This window comes from Ostrea edulis, chromosome 8 (genome assembly GCF_947568905.1).
Source record: "Ostrea edulis chromosome 8, xbOstEdul1.1, whole genome shotgun sequence".
NCBI lineage: Eukaryota > Metazoa > Mollusca > Bivalvia > Ostreida > Ostreidae > Ostrea > Ostrea edulis.
In genome coordinates this window covers 15,025,979-15,049,901 of record NC_079171.1, presented here as the reverse complement: position 1 = coordinate 15,049,901, position 23,923 = coordinate 15,025,979, and the positions used below count along the sequence as shown (strand labels likewise).

General features: G+C 31.3%; 2 protein-coding genes across 7 annotated transcripts in view; one reads left to right on the top strand and one right to left on the bottom strand.

The window, feature by feature from the left end:
• LOC125661605 (angiopoietin-related protein 7-like) overlaps window positions 1–12,864 on the bottom strand; it is a 51,125-nt gene extending 38,261 nt beyond the window's left edge. For all 6 annotated transcript variants that reach the window (XR_008797933.1, XM_048893671.2, XM_048893673.2 and 3 more), the window contains exons 1-2: window positions 12,787–12,864; window positions 8,979–9,037 (exon numbers count right to left, since the gene is read on the bottom strand). Coding sequence is in view for 5 of the 6 variants with exons in the window: in XM_048893671.2 (XP_048749628.2) it covers window positions 8,979–9,037; window positions 12,787–12,805 (78 nt within the window). In the remaining variant the exon portion in view is untranslated. The remainder of the gene's footprint in view (window positions 1–8,978; window positions 9,038–12,786) is intronic.
• A 4,153-nt stretch (window positions 12,865–17,017) lies between these two features.
• LOC125661606 (uncharacterized) lies at window positions 17,018–21,895 on the top strand. The gene is made up of 2 exons (XM_048893676.2): window positions 17,018–17,655; window positions 21,379–21,895. Exons 1-2 carry the CDS (start codon window positions 17,232–17,234, stop codon window positions 21,822–21,824), a joined length of 870 nt encoding a protein of 289 aa, XP_048749633.2. The 5' UTR covers window positions 17,018–17,231; the 3' UTR covers window positions 21,825–21,895.
• The last annotated feature ends 2,028 nt before the right edge of the window (window positions 21,896–23,923 follow it).

The window sequence follows — 23,923 nt, the reverse complement described above, 5'->3', positions numbered from 1 at the left end:
CATGTAATATACTATCTCATAATACATGTAATATACTATCTCATAACACATGTAATATACTATCTCATAATACATGTAATATACTATCCCCATAATACATGTAATTTACTATCCCATAACACATGTAATATACTATCTCATTATACATGTAATATACTATCTCATAATACATGTAATATACTATCCCCATAATACATGTAATAAACTATCTCATAATACATGTAATATACTATCTCACAATACATGTATTATACTATCCCATAATCCATGTAATATACTATCTTCATAATACATGTAATATACTATCCCCATAATACATGTAATATACTATTCCTATAATACATGTAATATACTATCCCATAAAACATGTGATATACTGTCCTATAATACATGTAATATACTATCCCCATAATACATGTAATATACTATCTCATAATACATGTAATATACTATCCTATAATACATGTAATATACTATCTCATAATACATGTAATATACTATCTCATAATACATGTAATATACTATCTCATAATACATGTAATATACTATCTCATTACACATGTAATATACTATCTCATAATACATGTAATATACTATCTCATAATGCATGTAATATACTATCCCCATAATACATGTAATATACTATCCCCATAATACATGTAATTTACTATCCCATAACACATGTAATATACTATCTCATAATACATGTAATATACTATCTCATAATACATGTAATATACTATCTCATAATACATGTAATATTCTATCTCATAATACATGTAATATACTATCTCATAATACATGTAATATACTATCTCATAACACATGTAATATACTATCTCATAATACATGTAATATACTATCCCCATAATACATGTAATTTACTATCCCATAACACATGTAATATACTATCGCATTATACATGTAATATACTATCTCATAATACATGTAATATACTATCTCATAATACATGTAATATACTATCTCATAATGCATGTAATTTACTATCCCCATAATACATGTAATATACTATCCCCATAATGCATGTAATTTACTCTCCCATAACACATGTAATATACTATCTCATAATACATGTAATATACTATCCCCATAATACATGTAATTTACTATCCCATAACACATGTAATATACTATCTCATTACACATGTAATATACTATCTCATAATACATGTAATATACTATCTCATAACACATGTAATCTACTATCTCATAATACATGTAATATACTATCTCATAATACATGTAATATACTATCTCATAATACATGTAATATACTATCTCATAATACATGTAATATACTATCTCATTACACATGTAATATACTATCTCATAATACATGTAATATACTATCTCATAATACATGTAATATACTATCTCATAATACATGTAATATTCTATCTCATAATACATGTAATATACTATCCCCATAATACATGTAATATACTATCTCATAATACATGTAATTTACTATCCCATAACACATGTAATATACTATCTCATAATAAATGTAATATACTATCTCATAATACATGTAATATACTATCTCACAATACATGTAATATACTATCTCATAATACATGTAATATACCATCCCCATAATATATGTAATATGCTATCCCATAATACATGTAATATACTATCTCATAATACATGTAATATACTATCTCATTACACATGTAATATACTATCTCATAATACATGTAATATACTATCTCATAATACATGTAATCTACTATCTCATAATAAATGTAATATACTATCTCATAATACATGTAATATACTATCTCATAATACATGTAATATACAATCTCATAATACATGTAATATACTATCTCATAATACATGTAACATACTATCTCATTACACATGTGATATACTATCTCATAATACATGTAATATACTATCTCATAATGCATGTAATATACTATCCCCATAATACATGTAATATACTATCCCCATAATACATGTAATTTACTATCCCATAACACATGTAATATACTATCTCATAATACATGTAATATACTATCTCATAATACAGGTAATATACTATCCCCATAATACATGTAATATACTATCTCATAATACATGTAATATACTATCTCATAATACATATGATATACTATCTTATAATACATGTAATATACTATCTCATAATACATGTAATATACTATCCCCATAATACGTGTAATATACTATCTCATAATACATGTAATATACTATCTCATAATACATGTAATATACTATCTCATAATACATGTAATATACTATCTCATAATACATGTAATATACTATCTCATAATACATGTGATATACTATCTTATAATACATGTAATATACTATCTCATAATACATGTAATATACTATCCCCATAATACGTGTTATATACTATCTCATAATACATGTAATATACTATCTCCATAACACGTGTAATATACTATCTCATAATACATGTAATATACTATCTCATAATACATGTGATATACTATCTCATAATACATGTAATATACTATCCCATAACACATGTAATATACTATCTCATAATACATGTAATATACTATCTCATAATAAATGTAATATACTATCTCATAATACATGTAATATACTATCTCATTACACATGTAATATACTATCTCATAATACATGTAATATACTATCTCATAATGCATGTAATATACTATCCCCATAATACATGTAATATACTATCCCCATAATACATGTAATTTACTATCCCATAACACATGTAATATACTATCTCATAATACATGTAATATACTATCTCATAATACATGTAATATACTATCTCATAATACATGTAAAATTCTATCTCATAATACATGTAATATACTATCTCATAATACATGTAATATACTATCTCATAACACATGTAATATACTATCTCATAATACATGTAATATACTATCCCCATAATACATGTAATTTACTATCCCATAACACATGTAATATACTATCTCATTATACATGTAATATACTATCTCATAATACATGTAATATACTATCTCATAATACATGTGATATACTATCTCATAATACATGTAATATACTATCCCATAACGCATGTAATATACTATCTCATAATACATGTAATATACTATCTCATAATACATGTAATATACTATCCCCATAATACGTGTAATATACTATCTCATAATACATGTAATATACTATCTCATAATACATGTAATATACTATCTCATAATACATGTAATATACTATCTCATAATACATGTGATATACTATCTTATAATACATGTAATATACTATCTCATAATACATGTAATATACTATCCCCATAATACCTGTTATATACTATCTCATAATACATGTAATATACTATCTCCATAACACGTGTAATATACTATCTCATAATACATGTAATATACTATCTCATAATACATGTGATATACTATCTCATAATACATGTAATATACTATCTCATAATACGTGTAATATACTATCTCATAATACATGTAATATAATATCACATAATACATGTGATATACTATCTCATAATACATGTAATATACTATCTCATAATACGTGTAATATACTATCTCATAATACATGTAATATAATATCACATAATACATGTAATATACTATCTCATAATACGTGTAATAGACTATCTCATAATACATGTAATATACTATCTCATAATACATATAATATACTATCTCCATAACACGTGTAATATACTATCTCATAATACATGTAATATACTATCTCATAATACATGTAATATACTATCTCATAATACATGTAATATACTATCTCATAACACATGTAATATACTATCTCATAATACATGTAATATACTATCTCATAATACATGTAATATACTATCTCATAACACATGTAATATACTATCTCATAATACATGTAATATACCATCCCCATAATACATGTAATATACCATCTCATAACATATGTAATATACTATCTCATAATACATGTAATATACCATACCCATAATACATGTAATATACTATCCCATATAACATGTAATATACTATCTCATAACACATGTAATATACTATCTCATAATACATGTAATATACTACCTCATAATACATGTAATATACTATCCCATAATACATGTAATATACTATCTCATAATACATGTAACATACTTTCTCGTAATACATGTAATATACTATTCCCATAATACATGTAATATACTATTCCCATAATACATGTAATATACCATCTCCATAATACATGTAATATACTATCTCCATAATACATGTAATATACTATCTCCATAATACATGTAATATACTATCCCCATAATACATGTAATATACTATCTCACAATACATGTATTATACTATCCCATAATCCATTTAATATACTATCTTCATAATACATGTAATATACTATCCCCATAATACATGTAATATAGTATCCACATAATACATGTAATATACTATCCCCATAATACATGTAATATACTATTCCTATAATACATGTAATATACTATCCCATAATACATGTGATATACTGTCCTATAATACATGTAATATACTATCCCCATAATACATGTAATATACTATCTCATAATACATGTAATATACTATCCTATAATACATGTAATATACTATCTCATAATACATGTAATATACTATCTCATAATACATGTAATATACTATCTCATAATACATGTAATATACTATCTCATTACACATGTAATATACTATCTCATAATACATGTAATATACTATCTCATAATGCATGTAATATACTATCCCCATAATACATGTAATATACTATCCCCATAATACATGTAATTTACTATCCCATAACACATGTAATATACTATCTCATAATACATGTAATATACTATCTCATAATACATGTAATATACTATCTCATAATACATGTAATATACTATCTCATAATACATGTGATATACTATCTTATAATACATGTAATATACTATCCTATAATACATGTAATATACTATCCCCATAATACATGTAATATACTATCTCATAATACATGTAATATACTATCTCATAATACATGTAATATACTATCTCATAATACATGTAATATTCTATCTCATAATACATGTAATATACTATCTCATAATACATGTAATATACTATCTCATAACACATGTAATATACTATCTCATAATACATGTAATATACTATCCCCATAATACATGTAATTTACTATCCCATAACACATGTAATATACTATCTCATTATACATGTAATATACTATCTCATAATACATGTAATATACTATCTCATAATACATGTAATATACTATCCCCATAATACATGTAATAAACTATCTCATAATACATGTAATATACTATCTCACAATACATGTATTATACTATCCCATAATCCATGTAATATACTATCTTCATAATACATGTAATATACTATCCCCATAATACATGTAATATACTATTCCTATAATACATGTAATATACTATCCCATAATACATGTGATATACTGTCCTATAATACATGTAATATACTATCCCCATAATACATGTAATATACTATCTCATAATACATGTAATATACTATCCTATAATACATGTAATATACTATCTCATAATACATGTAATATACTATCTCATAATACATGTAATATACTATCTCATTACACATGTAATATACTATCTCATAATACATGTAATATACTATCTCATAATACATGTAATAAACTATCTCATTATACATGTAATATACTATCTCATAATACATGTAATATACTATCCCCATAATACATGTAATAAACTATCTCATAATACATGTAATATACTATCTCACAATACATGCATTATACTATCCCATAATCCATGTAATATACTATCTTCATAATACATGTAATATACTATCCCCATAATACATGTAATATACTATTCCTATAATACATGTAATATTCTATCCCATAATACATGTGATATACTGTCCTATAATACATGTAATATACTATCCCCATAATACATGTAATATACTATCTCATAATACATGTAATATACTATCCTATAATACATGTAATATACTATCTCATAATACATGTAATATACTATCTCATAATACATGTAATATACTATCTCATAATACATGTAATATACTATCTCATTACACATGTAATATACTATCTCATAATACATGTAATATACTATCTCATAATGCATGTAATATACTATCCCCATAATACATGTAATATACTATCCCCATAATACATGTAATTTACTATCCCATAACACATGTAATATACTATCTCATAATACATGTAATATACTATCTCATAATACATGTAATATACTATCTCATAATACATGTAATATTCTATCTCATAATACATGTAATATACTATCTCATAATACATGTAATATACTATCTCATAACACATGTAATATACTATCTCATAATACATGTAATATACTATCCCCATAATACATGTAATTTACTATCCCATAACACATGTAATATACTATCTCATTATACATGTAATATACTATCTCATAATACATGTAATATACTATCTCATAATACATGTAATATACTATCTCATAATGCATGTAATTTACTATCCCCATAATACATGTAATATACTATCCCCATAATGCATGTAATTTACTCTCCCATAACACATGTAATATACTATCTCATAATACATGTAATATACTATCCCCATAATACATGTAATTTACTATCCCATAACACATGTAATATACTATCTCATAATACATGTAATATACTATCTCTTAATACATGTAATATACTATCCCCGTTCAAACAATCCCATAACACATGTAATATACTATCTCATAATACATGTAATATACTATCTCATAATACATGTAATATACTATCTCATAATACATGTAATATACTATCTCATAATACATGTGATATACTATCTTATAATACATGTAATATACTATCTCATAATACATGTAATATACTATCCCCATAATACGTGTAATATACTATCTCATAATACATGTAATATACTATCTCATAATACATGTAATATACTATCTCATAATACATGTAATATACTATCTCATAATACATGTGATATACTATCTTATAATACATGTAATATACTATCTCATAATACATGTAATATACTATCCCCATAATACGTGTTATATACTATCTCATAATACATGTAATATACTATCTCCATAACACGTGTAATATACTATCTCATAATACATGTAATATACTGTCTCATAATACATGTGATATACTATCTCATAATACATGTAATATACTATCTCATAATACGTGTAATATACTATCTCATAATACATGTAATATAATATCACATAATACATGTAATATACTATCTCATAATACGTGTAATAGACTATCTCATAATACATGTAATATACTATCTCATAATACATATAATATACTATCTCCATAACACGTGTAATATACTATCTCATAATACATGTAATATACTATCTCATAATACATGTAATATACTATCTCATAACACATGTAATATACTATCTCATAATACATGTAATATACTATCTCATAATACATGTAATATACTATCTCATAACACATGTAATATACTATCTCATAATACATGTAATATACCATCCCCATAATACATGTAATATACCATCTCATAACATATGTAATATACTATCTCATAATACATGTAATATACCATACCCATAATACATGTAATATACTATCCCATATAACATGTAATATACTATCTCATAACACATGTAATATACTATCTCATAATACATGTAATATACTACCTCATAATACATGTAATATACTATCCCATAATACATGTAATATACTATCTCATAATACATGTAACATACTTTCTCGTAATACATGTAATATACTATCTCATAACACATGTAATATACTATCTCATAATACATGTAATATACTATCCCCATAATACATGTAATTTACTATCCCATAACACATGTAATATACTATCTCATTATACATGTAATATACTATCTCATAATACATGTAATATACTATCTCATAATACATGTAATATACTATCTCATAATGCATGTAATTTACTATCCCCATAATACATGTAATATACTATCCCCATAATGCATGTAATTTACTCTCCCATAACACATGTAATATACTATCTCATAATACATGTAATATACTATCCCCATAATACATGTAATTTACTATCCCATAACACATGTAATATACTATCTCATAATACATGTAATATACTATCTCTTAATACATGTAATATACTATCCCCATTCAAACAATCAAAGTAGTTATTTTTTGTGTGTATATTTTCAAATTTCTTCCTACGTATTAATAATGTATTGATTTTATATGTTGAAAGGTCCTTGCTTTCATGGGAAAAATTTTCATTACCAATGTTTTACCTATTGTAATGATGGTGATTTTTTCATGAATGTGAAACAATTATGAACAGTATTCTTATGAATCGCGTTAGTACAGTATGTCTATTTTAAGGGCTGGGAATTTCGACAGAAATGAAAGTAGAATATACCTATGAAAAATAAATTTAATGTAGTTTAAAAATGAAATTTATTTCCTAAATATACACAACAATACAAGGACATGTATATAATTGGTAAAAATATTGTTTAATAGAAATATTTCTGATCAGTATGTTCCAAACAAAAAAAAGTTTTGTTTTATTATATTTATACATTATACATAATACAATTACATTTATATACACAAATTAATGTGCACTCAGAGTACGGAGCTGTTTGTCAATAATGAAAGAAAATATAGTACAACTAGTATCATATAAATGTGGAACCATTAGTAGGAAGTTCTCTGACAATGGGGAACAAAATCTCTAACCTAACATATACGAAACCATGCCCTCTGACTGAATATGACGTAGACTATATCCCTCTGTCTGATTGTGACGTACACTATTGTTCTACGTCATTTACAAGTACTGACCTCTTGTGTATTTGAATTTGCTGCCGAACATTCGATGTACCCTTCATCCTGCTGATATTCTGAAAGAAAACAAAACATGTGTCCATCATTGAAATGTGTATATAGCCTATCTTAAGCCTTATACAGATTGAAGGGCTTTTATATAGAGCAGTTGCCCGGATCAATTTTCCATAATTAAAACAGTTTTGGTTGCATGATTCAACTACTGCGCAGGAATGTCAATATGCTGCCGCAATCTTAAAATAAGATTTTACTGAACGATGAAATGCCTCAATAGTTATGCAAATTGAATTCAGGTGAGCGATTTAGGAACGCGGGTTCATCGGGATAGTATACGTAAGACTCCTCTCTACGTGTTCACCGCAAACAATGAAAGCAATGCGACATAGAATGGTTTAATACATTTCATCAGGACTGTCTTAATACATGTTCAAATGGCAAATGGATATAGAGAAATTCCGTACAGAAATTTCCAGACCTCGTTTCTTGCTTATTTGCTTTATTCATACCTATCATCAGATTTAATGTTGTTGTTTCCTGTACCTTGTATTGGGTAAACCTGGATATGCGATACACGTCTCGATTATTTGTTAAAATTCTACAGTGGTGTATAAGAAGGAAACAAACTCAGGAGATAAGAGTCTTGTGTCATGAAAGCAATTATGTTATTCTGTTAAAGTTTATTTAATTTATTTACTACACAAGTTTTTTTCCTATGTAATTAAAACTCATCATCGTGTAATTCAGAAGACGATACACATGTACCGCATGATAAAATAAACATGACAGAAGAATGGTACCATACATGTGTATGACTGAGAGTATATCAGTATGTTATTAAAATTAAAATATTAATTAAAATTAAAGTTTTTTTCGGTATACATGTATCTATTTTTTTTTTAAACTGTGAAACAACATACTTTCGCATTCGGAGGAAGAATGTAATGGAAGGGAAGAAAATGACTAATTCAGGAATTGGAATGGTACCCACAGGCGCTTGCTTAATATATCTCATAATCAGTTATAATGGTTTTACAACACACATATATTAGTATGAAGCATATGAAACGTTGGATTCTGCGGACGACTTTCCGTACTCCCTATAATTTCTCCTTCCCTCGTTCAGAATAAGCCGTTTGATTTTACGAAATGCTGACATCCTCATAGCGTTATTGCATACAACATTTTCCGTTCCATTCCGTTATCCGTTCCGCGTTTGAGCATGGCTCCTTGATTTGGTATTTAAATCGTTTGATTAATCAATGGGTTTGAAAGGCTCAGTTTCAAGTTAAACGGAGCAAACTGTCACACAGAGTATTGTAACGTAAAATGTGTCTCATGTCTATAGGAGATCCAGCAGTTTAATTTTACAACATTGGATACTTTAAATGACTTGAAAAAAGCAAAAACTCGATGTTTGAAATAATTCAGTGAATAAAGCTGTTTACAACAAGATTTGATAGAATACCTTCTTTAAACTCGTTACCAAACTTCTTGAGAACTATATACATGTACAAAATATGCAAGAACCTTTTTAATCACATTTCTTCAAAATACCGACAAACCCCCTAGTAAGTCTTCACATAATCCTCATAAACTATCACACAAACATCCATAACGACTCTAAAAAGTTATACAAAAATATCAATAAAATGTCTGCAAAAGAAATATTACTCACGATAGCAAAAAGAAATATTACTCACGATAGCAAAACTCGTCCCCTTATATACCATGCAAACCCTGATACATATAGCAATACCACGTTCATCTAATATGTCGAATAAGCAGCGAAATATTTCGTATCCCGAAAATTCTACTCTATTTAAGAATTTATGTCAGCTTTGATACATGTTTCGAATGGCTAACGGTTATAACAGGGAAATTCCAGACCTCGTTTCTTGCTTATTCATATCTATCACAAAATTTAATGTTGTTACCTGTATCTGTGTTGGGTACACCTGGATATGCGATACACCTCTAGATGATATGTCATAAGTGTGGTGTATCTTATATAAGAAGGAAACAAACTCAGGCGATAGGAGTCTTATGTCGTGAAAGCATTATGGTTTTCTGTTAACGTTCATTCAATTTATTTACTAACAAACATATTCTACATGTATGTAATATAACCTCATCATCGCGTAATTCAGAAGATGATACAAATGTATCGTATGATAAAATAAACAGAGGTGAATACTGGTATCACACACGTGTACGATCGAGAATATATCATTTGATTTCATGTCTAACAGTTTAGATTATATGAATAATATGATTCGATAATTACAAATCCATATTCTGAATAAAGTTCTTCCCACTCCCTTTGGGTCTTACTTTGGTATGTTAATCGATTGATTTAATTAATTGATTTAAAAGACTTGTTGTCAAGTCAAACGAAGAAAACTGTCACACAGACTATCGCGACGTAAATTGTGTCCTTCATGTCAGTTAAATTTTTCAACATTGGATACTTTAAATGACTTGAACAATGCGAAAGTCGATTTTTGAAATAATTCAGTGAATAAAGCTATGTAGAAAAAGATTTGATAGAATACCCTCTGTAAACTCTTTAACATATTCATTGAGAACTATATACAAAACCTGCAAGAACTTTTTCAATCAAATGTCTACAAAATACCAACGAATCCACTATGAATTCTTCACAGAATCTGTATAAACTATCAAAAACTACAAAGCTATCCATGAAATTTCAAAAACAACTGGAAATATCAGCGACATCTCTGCAAAAGAAATATTATCATCAGTATTCTTACAGAAAATTAACGTCATTCCATTTTAAGGACATGATACATACCTAAAACTCGTCCTTTGATCAGAAATATTTTAATTTTGACTAAACAGTTGAACTGTACCACATTTATATACCAAGTGTTCACAGAAGTCAGAACATAAGTTTGAAGATAAACAACTGAATCAATCTAGTTTAGCTAATTTTTATCTATTTTCAAAAACAAATGAAAATTCTTAAAGACCCAATTTTAAGTTGACACCCCCAAATTGTAAGCTGCCTGCCAATCAAACATTTAACAATAGATCTCAGGTGGAGTGACATCTGCAAACACTGTGGTCTGGGGCTACCCCAGAGAGGTGTTTTGATAACAATAACAGCCAGTATCTACAGGCACTCTTTAGATCTTGAGGAAGCCCAGTCTACCTGAGTTTTGATAGCAATGACCTGTCCACAACTGCTATTTTCTTGTAATTCAATTGTTTTTAAAAAGGCCCCTGAACAATGCAATTTCAATATAATTGTAATTTTCCCCTCTATATACCTGTACATGTATTATAAATTACACAATCAGAAATCAAACAATAATTTGCACAATTATTTCTAAAACTTGTAACCTATTGAAATAATTTATGTCATCAATTTATGATACCTCTATATTCATAACAGAAATTATTCATTGAGTCAATGACAGAGAGAAAGAGGGGTGGGTGTAGAATGTGTGTCCGCTACCCTTAGGAATACAACCATTATTCAAACACTATGACCACAGAAACTCTGCAGAGGTCCCTGAGACAGGTCCTGTGTATATCAAAACTATATATATATTTAAAAAAAGCATGGACAGGTAGATTTCTACCATGTTCTGCCTCTGTGTATTTCTTTGAGTGCCATGGGATATAGCAATTAACACCTTGGTAGACCCTGGCCACTCCAGGTAAATAACATCTGTTTAGATTAGGCTCCGCCTACATTTTCACTGACCGTACGGTCATGAGATGGGTCTTTAACACAATTATTGAAAATCATAATAAAAAATGAGACATCAAATTTACAGACCTTCGTGTGGCGTAGACATTTTCCCGTTTGTATTTACTTCCGCCTTTGTTGATTTCACGGTGTCATATAAAGGGAACGGTCCAGTGGTTTTGAAATACAAAGGGATGTGTTTTTATTATTTACATTTTACCCACAATAATGAATGAACAAGTGAAGACAACGAACAATAGTCAATCTCATAAATGCAATTACGAACACAAAATTAAGAGAAAGTAAAACAGAGACCACTGAACATACCATAGGTGGGATCATGTGCTTAGGAGGATTAAACATCCCTTGTTGACCGGTAACACCCGGCATTACCCCTATATCTTGATTGATTGATCATCTATTGTTTAAAATCCGAATAGATTTTTTTCCCATTATCATGGAGACGTCACCATTGCCGATGAAGGGCTGTAAAAGGTAGGTCTATGATCGGTGCTTATGGTCTTTTAGAAGGGAGGGATCTTTATCGTGCCTTGGATCACCTAAGCGGAATAATTTGCAGTCAACATCAGTATGCAAAGAATGGCCTAAAAATTGTTATAAAGCACGCCAGACAATATTCGACCCTGTAGCAGGTTATATTTGCAAATTATATCACGATAACGACTAACAAATTGCGAAATACTCACTGTAAACGAGACTGTTTAAACCCTTGTAACATCAACTTATTTCTTAGTAGCCATCCTCGATATGAAACCTATCATACGTATGACATGCTATCATGTATCGAATCAGTTGTGAGGCATGAACACCAAATGCTGGCGATGATGGAATAATGCAAGTTGTTAGTTTGCCGTTGACACCTTTGTTCAATAAAATATCCAAATATGAAGCAGATATGGTTAGCTGTTTGTTTCACGTCCAGGCGACAATTTTTCACCAGACATCACCATTTGTAGGTGAAGTACCACCAGTTTAGATCTATGCTTAGGGCTTATACTTGTAAGAGTGAGGGTTCTTTAACGTGTCAACGCCTGCTGTGAACTCCATTTAAGGTAATATCCGAAAGAGCCGCGAATCTCACTTTTAATAAATGTCGAGTGTTTGGCGAAGAAGCAATCACTACCCAGGTTTATGTCTTAGTTTTGACGCAGCCATGGTACATGTACGAGTGAGGCTCAAATTCATGACCTTCCAGTTTCAAAACGAATACTCTACCACCGAGCTACTGCGACCGGTCAGAGGCATATTTGAAAGACTGTGGTGTCCTTTATTTCAAGTTTACTGGGATATGTTGAATCGAGATGAATGAAAATGAGCATTGTTGATAGATAAAATATCGTCGAGATAGCCCATTGTAGAGTTGAAGGCCATAGCAAGATCATGTAGACGTTTTTGAATAAATTCTGCCTCACACGAATACAAAAACGGGTCAGCTAATAATGGAGCACAATTTGTGCCATTGGAATTCCAACAAACTGTTAAATGACCTGATCACCAAAGACTGCTGTTGTGTTATGCATTGTACGTGATTGACACCTGTACCTACGCAATATTGAAGATGTTCTATTCATAGAACTATGTTTGTCAAAGTTTAGTAGATCCAAAAAGAATATGTAATTCAAGCTCATCTTCCTCATACACTTTCTAGGAAAGGAATTGTCTGAAAGTTTGTTTTAATAAATTAAATTGAAAATTTTGTGGGAAGGACCACTCTCCTGGAAATTTGATTTGGAATTAATAGCCGATTTGTCAGGACTTATTCTCGTGTGTGAATTCAGCTCGGCAGTATTTTTTGTGAACTGTTAGTTATTAATATTTATCGATATATTACATATAATCTGTAAATAATTATAAATAGATTCTTAAATATCTGAATTCCTTGTGATTGATTTCTGCTGATCTGGGTTTATTCTGAACCGTTACACTACGTACACAATCTCAATGAGGATCTCCAGCATATTTTTAAAATCAACTTCAGAGTATTTGAGCGTAAAATCGGAAGGATGTTTAACAAAGCAATGTTTCGATGGCTGAGTACAATATATGAATATTTCCATGTTCCATTTTTATTGAAGGAACAACAGCTGTCTATGCAGTTTCGTGAAGAACGATCATGTCAAATGTTGAAATGCTGTTACTTTTATATGTTGTTGGTATGATTTGATGCAGGACTTGGTATATGTAGAACGATCCTGCAATGCATTGTGTCATATAGGAAAGGAAAACATGTTTGGGTTGGACCGGGACTCGAACCAGGAACCCCTGCATTATTAGTCAGGTGCTTTAACCACTGAGTTATCCAGGTCGATATCCACGCTCCATATAACCTTATCTAATACAGTAACTATGTATGGGTTTTGGAGTCCAGTAGATGTACAGTAAGTTATATTCATACATGATTTTGAAGATTTTTTTCCCTGTAGAATGGGAACATGGATAAGTTAGATGGCCAAATTCAAAATTGAAGCCACGTTCAATACAGTTCTAAATTAGAACAATTCCTACATGTAGTACACGTTAGTCGCACACGAATAAACACAGCCATTGTGTTAAGATATGTGGCGACATTAATTCATGATTTCCCCAAAAATTTTGCTTCACGTTTTTAATGATCAAAATGTACTGTTTAATGTGTTTCAAAGGTTTCACAAAAATAAGGTTATACATTATGATAGAGGTGTATTGTAGAGTTGTTGTAATTATTTGTTGTATAAACAAAGATTGAGGAATTTTATTATTTACAAAGGTTTGAATATTCTTAATGATCAATGTTTACGATATGTATAACATTTCAAGTATTCTTTAGGTACAATGTGTCAATGAAAAGTTAAATTTGTTTCTGCAAAATCAGAATGTTTACAAAATCTAAATTAACATTGTTTGTAAACATGAAAAGGCTCTAGTCTAGAATCAAGCCTACAATATTGCTCTTATCCTTGCATTAAATGGTGCAGATTTTGGTTGTCAACTTTAAATGTAAAGCTTAACATAAAAAAGTGTAAAATATTCTTTTGTTAAAAAAATGTAAACCAGTCCCATTAAAGTATAGGTGTACTTTGTTTGATTAGAAGTGGAATGCGGACCGGTTTCGGTTCGTATTCTATATTGAGTATCACACATACTGTAACTAAGAATGATAAGATTCTCGCTGAAACAAACAGAAGCCCTAAAATAGAGCAACATTCTAAAATTTGAACATTTATAAAGAAGATTAGGACATCGAACCACAGGTTGTTTTCAGCATGTTGATTAGTTGGAAGTACAAATAAAAATCATTTGCATGGAATACGAAATGCAGTAGATGTGTCGTATATTCACACACTGGCACAGCTGCTCCCACCACTAAATTAACTCCTGTTTATCTGTGTAATGTGATAATGAAATAACAGATATGACTTGTGATCTGATATACACACATTGTGACACTATGTCATTTCTTAGTAAAAGATCTATAAAACACACAGGTGCTGTCCCCCTATGAACCAACTCCTGATGATCTATTTAGTATGATAATGAAATAACAGATGTAAAAAGTTAGCCGTGACTGCACAGATTGTGATTGACACGTTACCGGTTTTTTTTCCTAGTAAAAGGATGGTTGACCTATACTTTGATACAAGTGTTTGAGACGGAAAGTTTTAAGGAATGGCGATGTCTGTATGTCCGTTCGTTCTCTCCTTCGTTCGGGGTTTTCTCTTTCTATTTTCATTTGTCTGTCACATATATCAAGCTGCAACTTGCTGTGTAGCTTCCTTTGGGTTACACTAGGTTGTGTTGTCATTTTAGAAATCATACTTCAATAGATTCCTCCAAAATCTTGGGTATCTTATGACCTTAAAACAAACTTTTGAAAATGGTGTGTACATGGAATTTTCCATTATTTGTTCAAACAAGAATGCAAATTGGTCATAAACACATGAAAGTGTACCAAAAGACATTTTTGAAGGATTTCAACTTTTAGGTAATGTTTTCCATTGAATTTTGAAGTAAAGATTTGTCAATGATGCAAAAATAAAGGTGGTTTCATGGGGAGTTTTGTGGTAAACTTGGGTTGTTTAGCAATATTAAAATATTTTAAAACTTTATTGATAATGGTTTTTGGACTATATCCTTAAACTGGTAATTTGTCGTTTCTATAAAGATTTTCTTTCAATACAATATCTTTCGATTAATGAGGACCTTTTTGTCATGTCTAGACACTGCAATGGGATATCTCATAAGAAATGACCGCTATATTAATTGAAATTGTAGTCGTGAAACTGACCCCGTCCTGTTAATCTAAACACAGATAAGGCATAGTGTTCCACTTATTGTAACTGTCAATGGAATATCGAGAATAAAGGCTTCTGTGTGTAGTTTCATTTGGGGACTAGTGCCAAAATATACTTCTTCTGGGAAGTAAATCTTAGGTGAGGTTCCTCATTAATATTTGATGACAAAAATATAAACCACTTTGTCCTATTTACCTGTGTAAGTATTTACTGATAAGAAGCATTGTCCGGTCATTGACTAAGATGGTTCTGATTCTGTCCGTGGTTTTACTGGGCTATTTGTCTGGTACTTGTGCCGGTCTTAAGGATCTACAAACCGAAAATGAAGACTTGTCATTGCGAGAATTAGTACTGGAACTGAAGAACACCATATCATACCAGAACAGGAGAATTACAATACTTGAGGACAGAGCACGAGCATTAGAAAACGTGAACGGAAATCAGTCAAAAGATATCGCAGTACTTACACAGAAGATGAAGGAACAAGAGGAGAAGAATTTGAATTTGATTAAGATGAAAAGCGTATGTGAAGAAAACGCGAGGAAATTCGAAAATCTCTTCGGTTTCTCTAAAACGTTGGTAGGAGGACAGGCCTCGGAGCTGTATACTTCTTCCATCCTCCCGACCGTGACTCACACACCCGATTACTCATCATTGTTTAGAAAAGGTATTTCATGAATTAAAAAAAATGATGCTCAAAGAGTGCATATATGAAATTACTGACTGGATTTCATATTCAAGTTCTATTTTGTATATTGGACTATAAACCATTATATATCGATACATTTCTTTAAATTGTCCTAAGGATTGATTGATTGATTGATGTTTTCCGCCACACTGAACAATTTTTCAGTTATCTTGTGGCGCCCAGTTTTTACTGGTGGAAGAGAGAACCCAGATACAATGTACCTGGGAAGAGACCACCGACCTTCCGAAAGTAAACTGGGAAACTTTCTCACTTACCGGCGCGAGCGGGATTCGTGAATTGTCCTAATGTACATTCCAAATCGTCATTGCGTTTGATTTGTGTTACCCAAACATGACACGCCACCATTTCCATGTCAGTGAAGTGTCATAAATATCAATCCATGTATGGTGTTCAATAACATAGCTGTGTATTGTTTTTATCGTGGCATGTACCCCTTGGTTTTTAAGGTCTCATGTGAAAAACCAATGATTTTCACTTCTAATACCAGGGCCCGATTTTTCGAAAGGTGGCTAACTTTAACACAGTGTTAAAGGACACATCTCATGTTTTCAAAGTATACAGAATTATATGCATTTTGTCTTCCTTATGCTTATAGAAATTAATTGTAATAGTTCGTTCGCTGAAGTATTGCGATAATTAGCCACAATACGGACTTAAATCTAAGCCCCGATTTCACAAATCCTAGTTAATTAGATAGGTACATGTAGTCACGTGGTACAGTGATGTCATATGCGATCTTCGTCAATCAACTTGTTGTAAAAGTAGTGTGAGATATTTGTAAAACTCGGGTTTTAGGCGTCTAATTTATTACCATGGATAACATTTATTTCGATGTTGAAGAATTCCCCGAGTCTTATATCTTTTAGCCACCAGTGCATACAAATAGCGACCCAAATGTAGCGAGGAAAGCGAATATGAAATCTGCACTTGACAGTAAATAATGTTTACATGGGATCGCTGTCTAAACAGTATTTGATAATGACATTTCTTTAAACAACTGTAATTAGCGTTGTTACTTTTCTAAAAATAAACAGTGTAATTATTATTAAATTTATTTTTGCACAGTAGTGGCATATAAAAGGCATGGTACACTCTACCGGATCGGGTTGCATAGCTTAGATTCAACCTTGTTTGATTCCCTGCATAAAGTTGGCCATAAATGTACAAAATGTACTTTCCATTCCCCCCCCCCAAGAAATTTGACTTTGTGACAGAAAATCTAAATTTAAGCTAAGTCAAACACATTTTATCAGACTACAATCATCATTTCCATAATCTAGACAAAATTCTGCATCAAATCATATAGGTTGTATTTTGTTCTACCCTAGGTTGGGGTTACTTCCGTTTTTAAGCCTCTTTTGCGAAACGACCATAGCACTATTTTCAAATCTTCTCGCTCGAGGTCGCATATGACGTCACAGATAACGGCGCGTAAATATCGAAGAAAATATGCATATCGCAAGATTTGAACTTCATCGCTTTCAAACTCAAAAACTACGCATTTCATTTAAAACATATGTAAAGTAGTTTTAGGCATGAAATCAATTAATTTTGCTGAAAAAACAAAAAAGTTTAAAAACATGTGATGTGTCGTTTAACTTCTGTGATTAAATGTTTTTCAAAATGCAAGTTTGCGTTAACACTGTGTTAACGTTGTGTTAACTTCAATCCACCTCCAGTACCTGTGTTAAGTCTTAACACAGTGGTTAAAAATGGCCGCCGACTTCATTTTCTGTCCGCCTCAGACCAAAAATCATGAAAATTTTAAAGACTCCGACATTTGAGGTGTGTACTGATGCTGAACTATGACAGTTTGTTGTTGATTTTGTCATAAATTGATATATTCGTCAAATCTCATAAAAACGTAAGGGGAATAGCTAATGGAAAAACTAGAACAGTTGGATGATGGTGCTACACTTTTCTGTCAGTGGCAATATATTGCACGTATCTATAGATACTTTCGGCATCAACTTTCAGTCGGGGGTGGGGTGGGGGTGTCAATAAAACTCGGAATATATTCACTAATGACAAATATGTAATCCTGCAACAAGACCCATGCTTAAGATGTAATTTTACCTATTTTTGGGCTTTCAAATGCCAAAGTGCATGCAGGCCTTTAGGTTACGATAATCTCCATTGAAACACCAACTTAAAAAATATTATCGTCTGCACTGGCCTTGACCTTTTGAAAATTCCTTGTATCATTTAAAACTGATTCAAATGAAGATTTGCATGCATGAAACTTACATATTTTCTTTTTTGAAGGTTATCTAATATGAACAGTATTCAATTTAGACTAATACAGAATAGTTGTTAACACAAATTTATGAAGAAGTGTTTTTCATTGTTGATAATTTAGATTAATCTCCCTCAGTAGAAATGGAGTGGTAGATCAAGTATTATGTTTAAACAAAAAGAATAATAAAATAAACAAATGCATTAAAACGTTATAGAAATGTATGCCAACAGACTATCATAAGGGGAATTAATTGATCATTTTCTTCATGAATATGTTTAACTGTTTTTTTTGGGGGGGGGCTAAGAAAATAAAAAAGAAAAGAAAAGAAATTTAGAAATTTTTAGAAATTTAGATATCTTTATAGGCTAGCATCGTCGTTAAACCCCTCCCATGAATTTTGTCCGATTATCAATTAAACAATATATAAAACCATATGTTTTATTTCCTATATTAATTTTCAAGACGTGTAGCACCCACCCCACCCCAACCCCTTTTTTTCTGACAACATACGTTTATTATTATTTTTACATGCAAAGTCTGACACCCCCTTCCCCGATTTTTCATATTATAGCACCAGTGATTGGTAGTTGAAATGTAAGCTTGAACTGAACCCGTATATTGTACTGATAAAGAATCCCCCTCACGCAATTTAGGATTTGAGGTTCGGTCCGGAGAGAAAAACAACTCATTTTAGGGGTGGGGTGGTTTTTTTTTTGGCTTGTCAAGTATTTTCAAACAATTGTGAAGTTAACTTGTTGTCTGACTCCCTATAAACCCCCACTTTGATAAAATATGCAATGAGTCTGCTTTCTACCACACAAGCACCGTTTTTCTCAACTAAGCTTATGCCTAGTATATATCATTAAATAATGCTCTAGCTAATACCTCCATGATTATTCAAATTGACTAGACTAATGAATGCATTTGTACGAGTATAAGTGCATGGCCCACAGTCACTGTCATGTATTTGGAAACTAACCAATACACGCACAGTTCAACAACTATCTCCCACAAACAAGACTTTCATTTACCCTTGAATTCGTATTGTTTACATAGGAAGTACATGTGCATTATGGGTAATCAAATGATTAGCAAGTGGTTAATTCTGTTAACACAGTGTTAACTAACCACTGTGCTAAACTGCTTTTTAAAAACAGAATTTAACCATCGTGTTAGCTGATCACTTGGTAAGGAGTTAACACTCCGTTAAACTTAACCACTGTGTTAAAGTTAACTAGTTTTCGAAAAACCGGGCCCAGGTTTTTAGCACAGGCACAATCATGCGTGGACCGGAAATCTAACTCGGGATCTCTTTCAACAACCACAGCGTGTTAAAACTAATGTATTGTTGCAAGTGGAAATAATACTGTGTTATTGTTCAACTGTCTTTCGCGGTCTGTTCTGTGTGAAACTGTTTTAATGAACTATTGATATCGTTACAGAAAGACTGCTGGTATCACAGGGACCATCGTCACAGTCGTCAGAGACCACGGTAGCTTTCTACGCTTACCTAACTCAAAAAATTCCTAGTCCAAGTGCACACTTTGTTTTGACCTTTGACACCGTGATTACAAATGTTGGAAACGGTTTCCATCATCATTCCGGAATTTTCATCGCTCCTCGTACTGGAACTTATGCATTCACTTGGTCCTTTAGGATTCAAAACGATGCGCATATGTCCACTGAGCTTATTGTCAACGATTTAGCTGTAGGTGCCATTTATTTCGACGCGGCAGGTGGTGTTGGTGGAAACAAGGCCGGAACGGTGGTTGTCCATGTTGACCAAGGTGATGATGTATTTGTTCGAACGACCAGTTTCAACAATCTTGGGGACATTATAAGTGATCATATAGGTAGATCTTATTTTGCTGGTTGGATGATTGGTTAGATGGCATCTTGGACGTCCATTCAACCAATGGGTTAGTTACTGAAGATCAATAAATCGCATGTACGATGAAATTTTAGTATGTGTTATTTCTAAATGTTTCTGTGAGAAAGAAGTAGAATGCTAATTACGAATGCCACAGATGATTGAATGCAGTTTAAAAATTCATTTTAGGTCATAAAATACTATACAGTACAAAGGAATGAGCAACACATTTTTTTCGGGACGACCTTCCCTTCCTCAGAAGGGGGGATAAATGATTACACACTTTATCCCAACTCACGTTTATACACAAAACGTGATCAATCTCGTACAACCGACAAAGAATACAAAACCGAGAACAGACTCCTGGAAACCTCAGAGTTGGGATAAAGTGTGTTGGAGAAGTAAACACCATGGAAGGTGAAGATAACGAACAGTGATCAATCTCAAAACTCCTATAATATCAATTACAAGTAACACTATCGGTAGCGGTAGCTCAGAGGTTAGAGCGTTCACTTCATCCATACACGGAAGGTCGTGAGTTCGAGCCACATTCGTGACATGCACGCCGTACACTGATTGGGACAATCAGCAAACGTTCATAACTCCTATAATCAATACAAAAAAAGAGAGTTGGGCAAGCACGGGACCATGAATATACCAGAGGTGGGACCAGGTGCAAACAAAATCGAAATGAACAATAATGAGCGATAGGAAGCGGGTGGTCTGGAGACCGTTATTGACTAGGTGATCAGCACGGGGTGCACGTGTAAATCAGACGCACTGGTACTGATGCATTCTATTGTTTCGTAGCAGTTAGAAAAGTTGGATCAATCTATTTGGTGGATTACCTGATGAAGTAAGTATATTAGTTGTTAATTGGATGGATTTCTTCCCGACTGACAGAGGAGTATTACCAGACTCTTGCTTAAGGGTTAAGCCTAGGGGTAACATTTTATCGAAAGTTAACATCGTATCAGTTCACTTCTTTACAAATCATAAGGAATGTGTATAGTTTTGATAGCTGAACCACCTTGATGAGGCAAGAATAATGCTCGCCTCTTTCTTAACAAATGCACCCGAATATGACATAATCTAGTATATACGTCTAGGGATTGCTGAATGAAAATGTTGCTGAAAGGTGAATCAAATGTATGTGATTTACCTAACAAAGGAAGGATCGCATTTAAACATATCATAAATCATTTTAGAGAGGAATGTCATAGATAATACATTTTTACCCCGGATCTTAGGAAGAACTAGATATCAACCCCACAATACGATAGAACCGTTTATTGCCTACCCCATTACAAAGTAATATGATACATGTAACAGCCTAGATAAAACACGAGACGAAAGAATCCTCCGACAGACGGATAGAAATAGTGTATGTAGTATACAGTTCTTACCACGTTTGCAGGAAATCTAGACAAACATCCAGGTGTTCAGATATAAAGACAATTTTGAGCAATGTAATTAATAGTTTGTGTATAGTGAAAGGTGAAAATAAAGAACAGTGATCAATTCCATAATTCCTTTAAGGAGTACAGAATAAAGAGTTGGACTAACACGGACCTCTGGACATACCAGAGGTAGGATCAGGTGCTTAGGCGGAACAAGCAACCCCTGTCGACCGGTCACACCTGCTGTGAGCCCCATATCTTGATCAGATGGACGGAGTAATCCGTAGTCAAAGTCAGTGTAAAAAGAACGGCCTAACAATTGAAATGAAATACGTCAAACAACGTTTTACCCAATGATAAATTGTATTGGTAAACTAGATCATTATCATGACCATGGAATTTGCGAATTGCTGACTTTGAACGAGACTGTTAAAACTCCTATAACATGAACGTGTTTTTCAGTAGCCTCCCTCGATTTAAAAACTGATCGTATGCAGACAAGCTCCTTCGTATCAAACCAGTTCAGAGATATAAACACCGTATGCAGGTGAAAAGGAATATTTCTACATAAATACCGAACGTTAACGATGGAGAAGCTGAAATCATCCCGTTTATCATATAGATGATTTTTTAGTTTGTCGTTAATATTCATTTTCAATAAAATAGCTAAGTACTTAGCATGTGTGAAGGATTCTGTGGTGTCTTGTATCTACAGTT

What these genes read in the sequence shown, in the direction of transcription:
- LOC125661606 (XM_048893676.2), top strand. Translation starts at nt 17,232, where the DNA reads ATGGTTCTGATTCTGTCCGTGGTTTTACTGGGCTATTTGTCTGGTACT. An exon ending in CTCATCATTGTTTAGAAAAG is followed by an intron (nt 17,656 to 21,378) that starts GTATTTCATGAA and finishes ATATCGTTACAG; the next exon opens with AAAGACTGCTGGTATCACAG.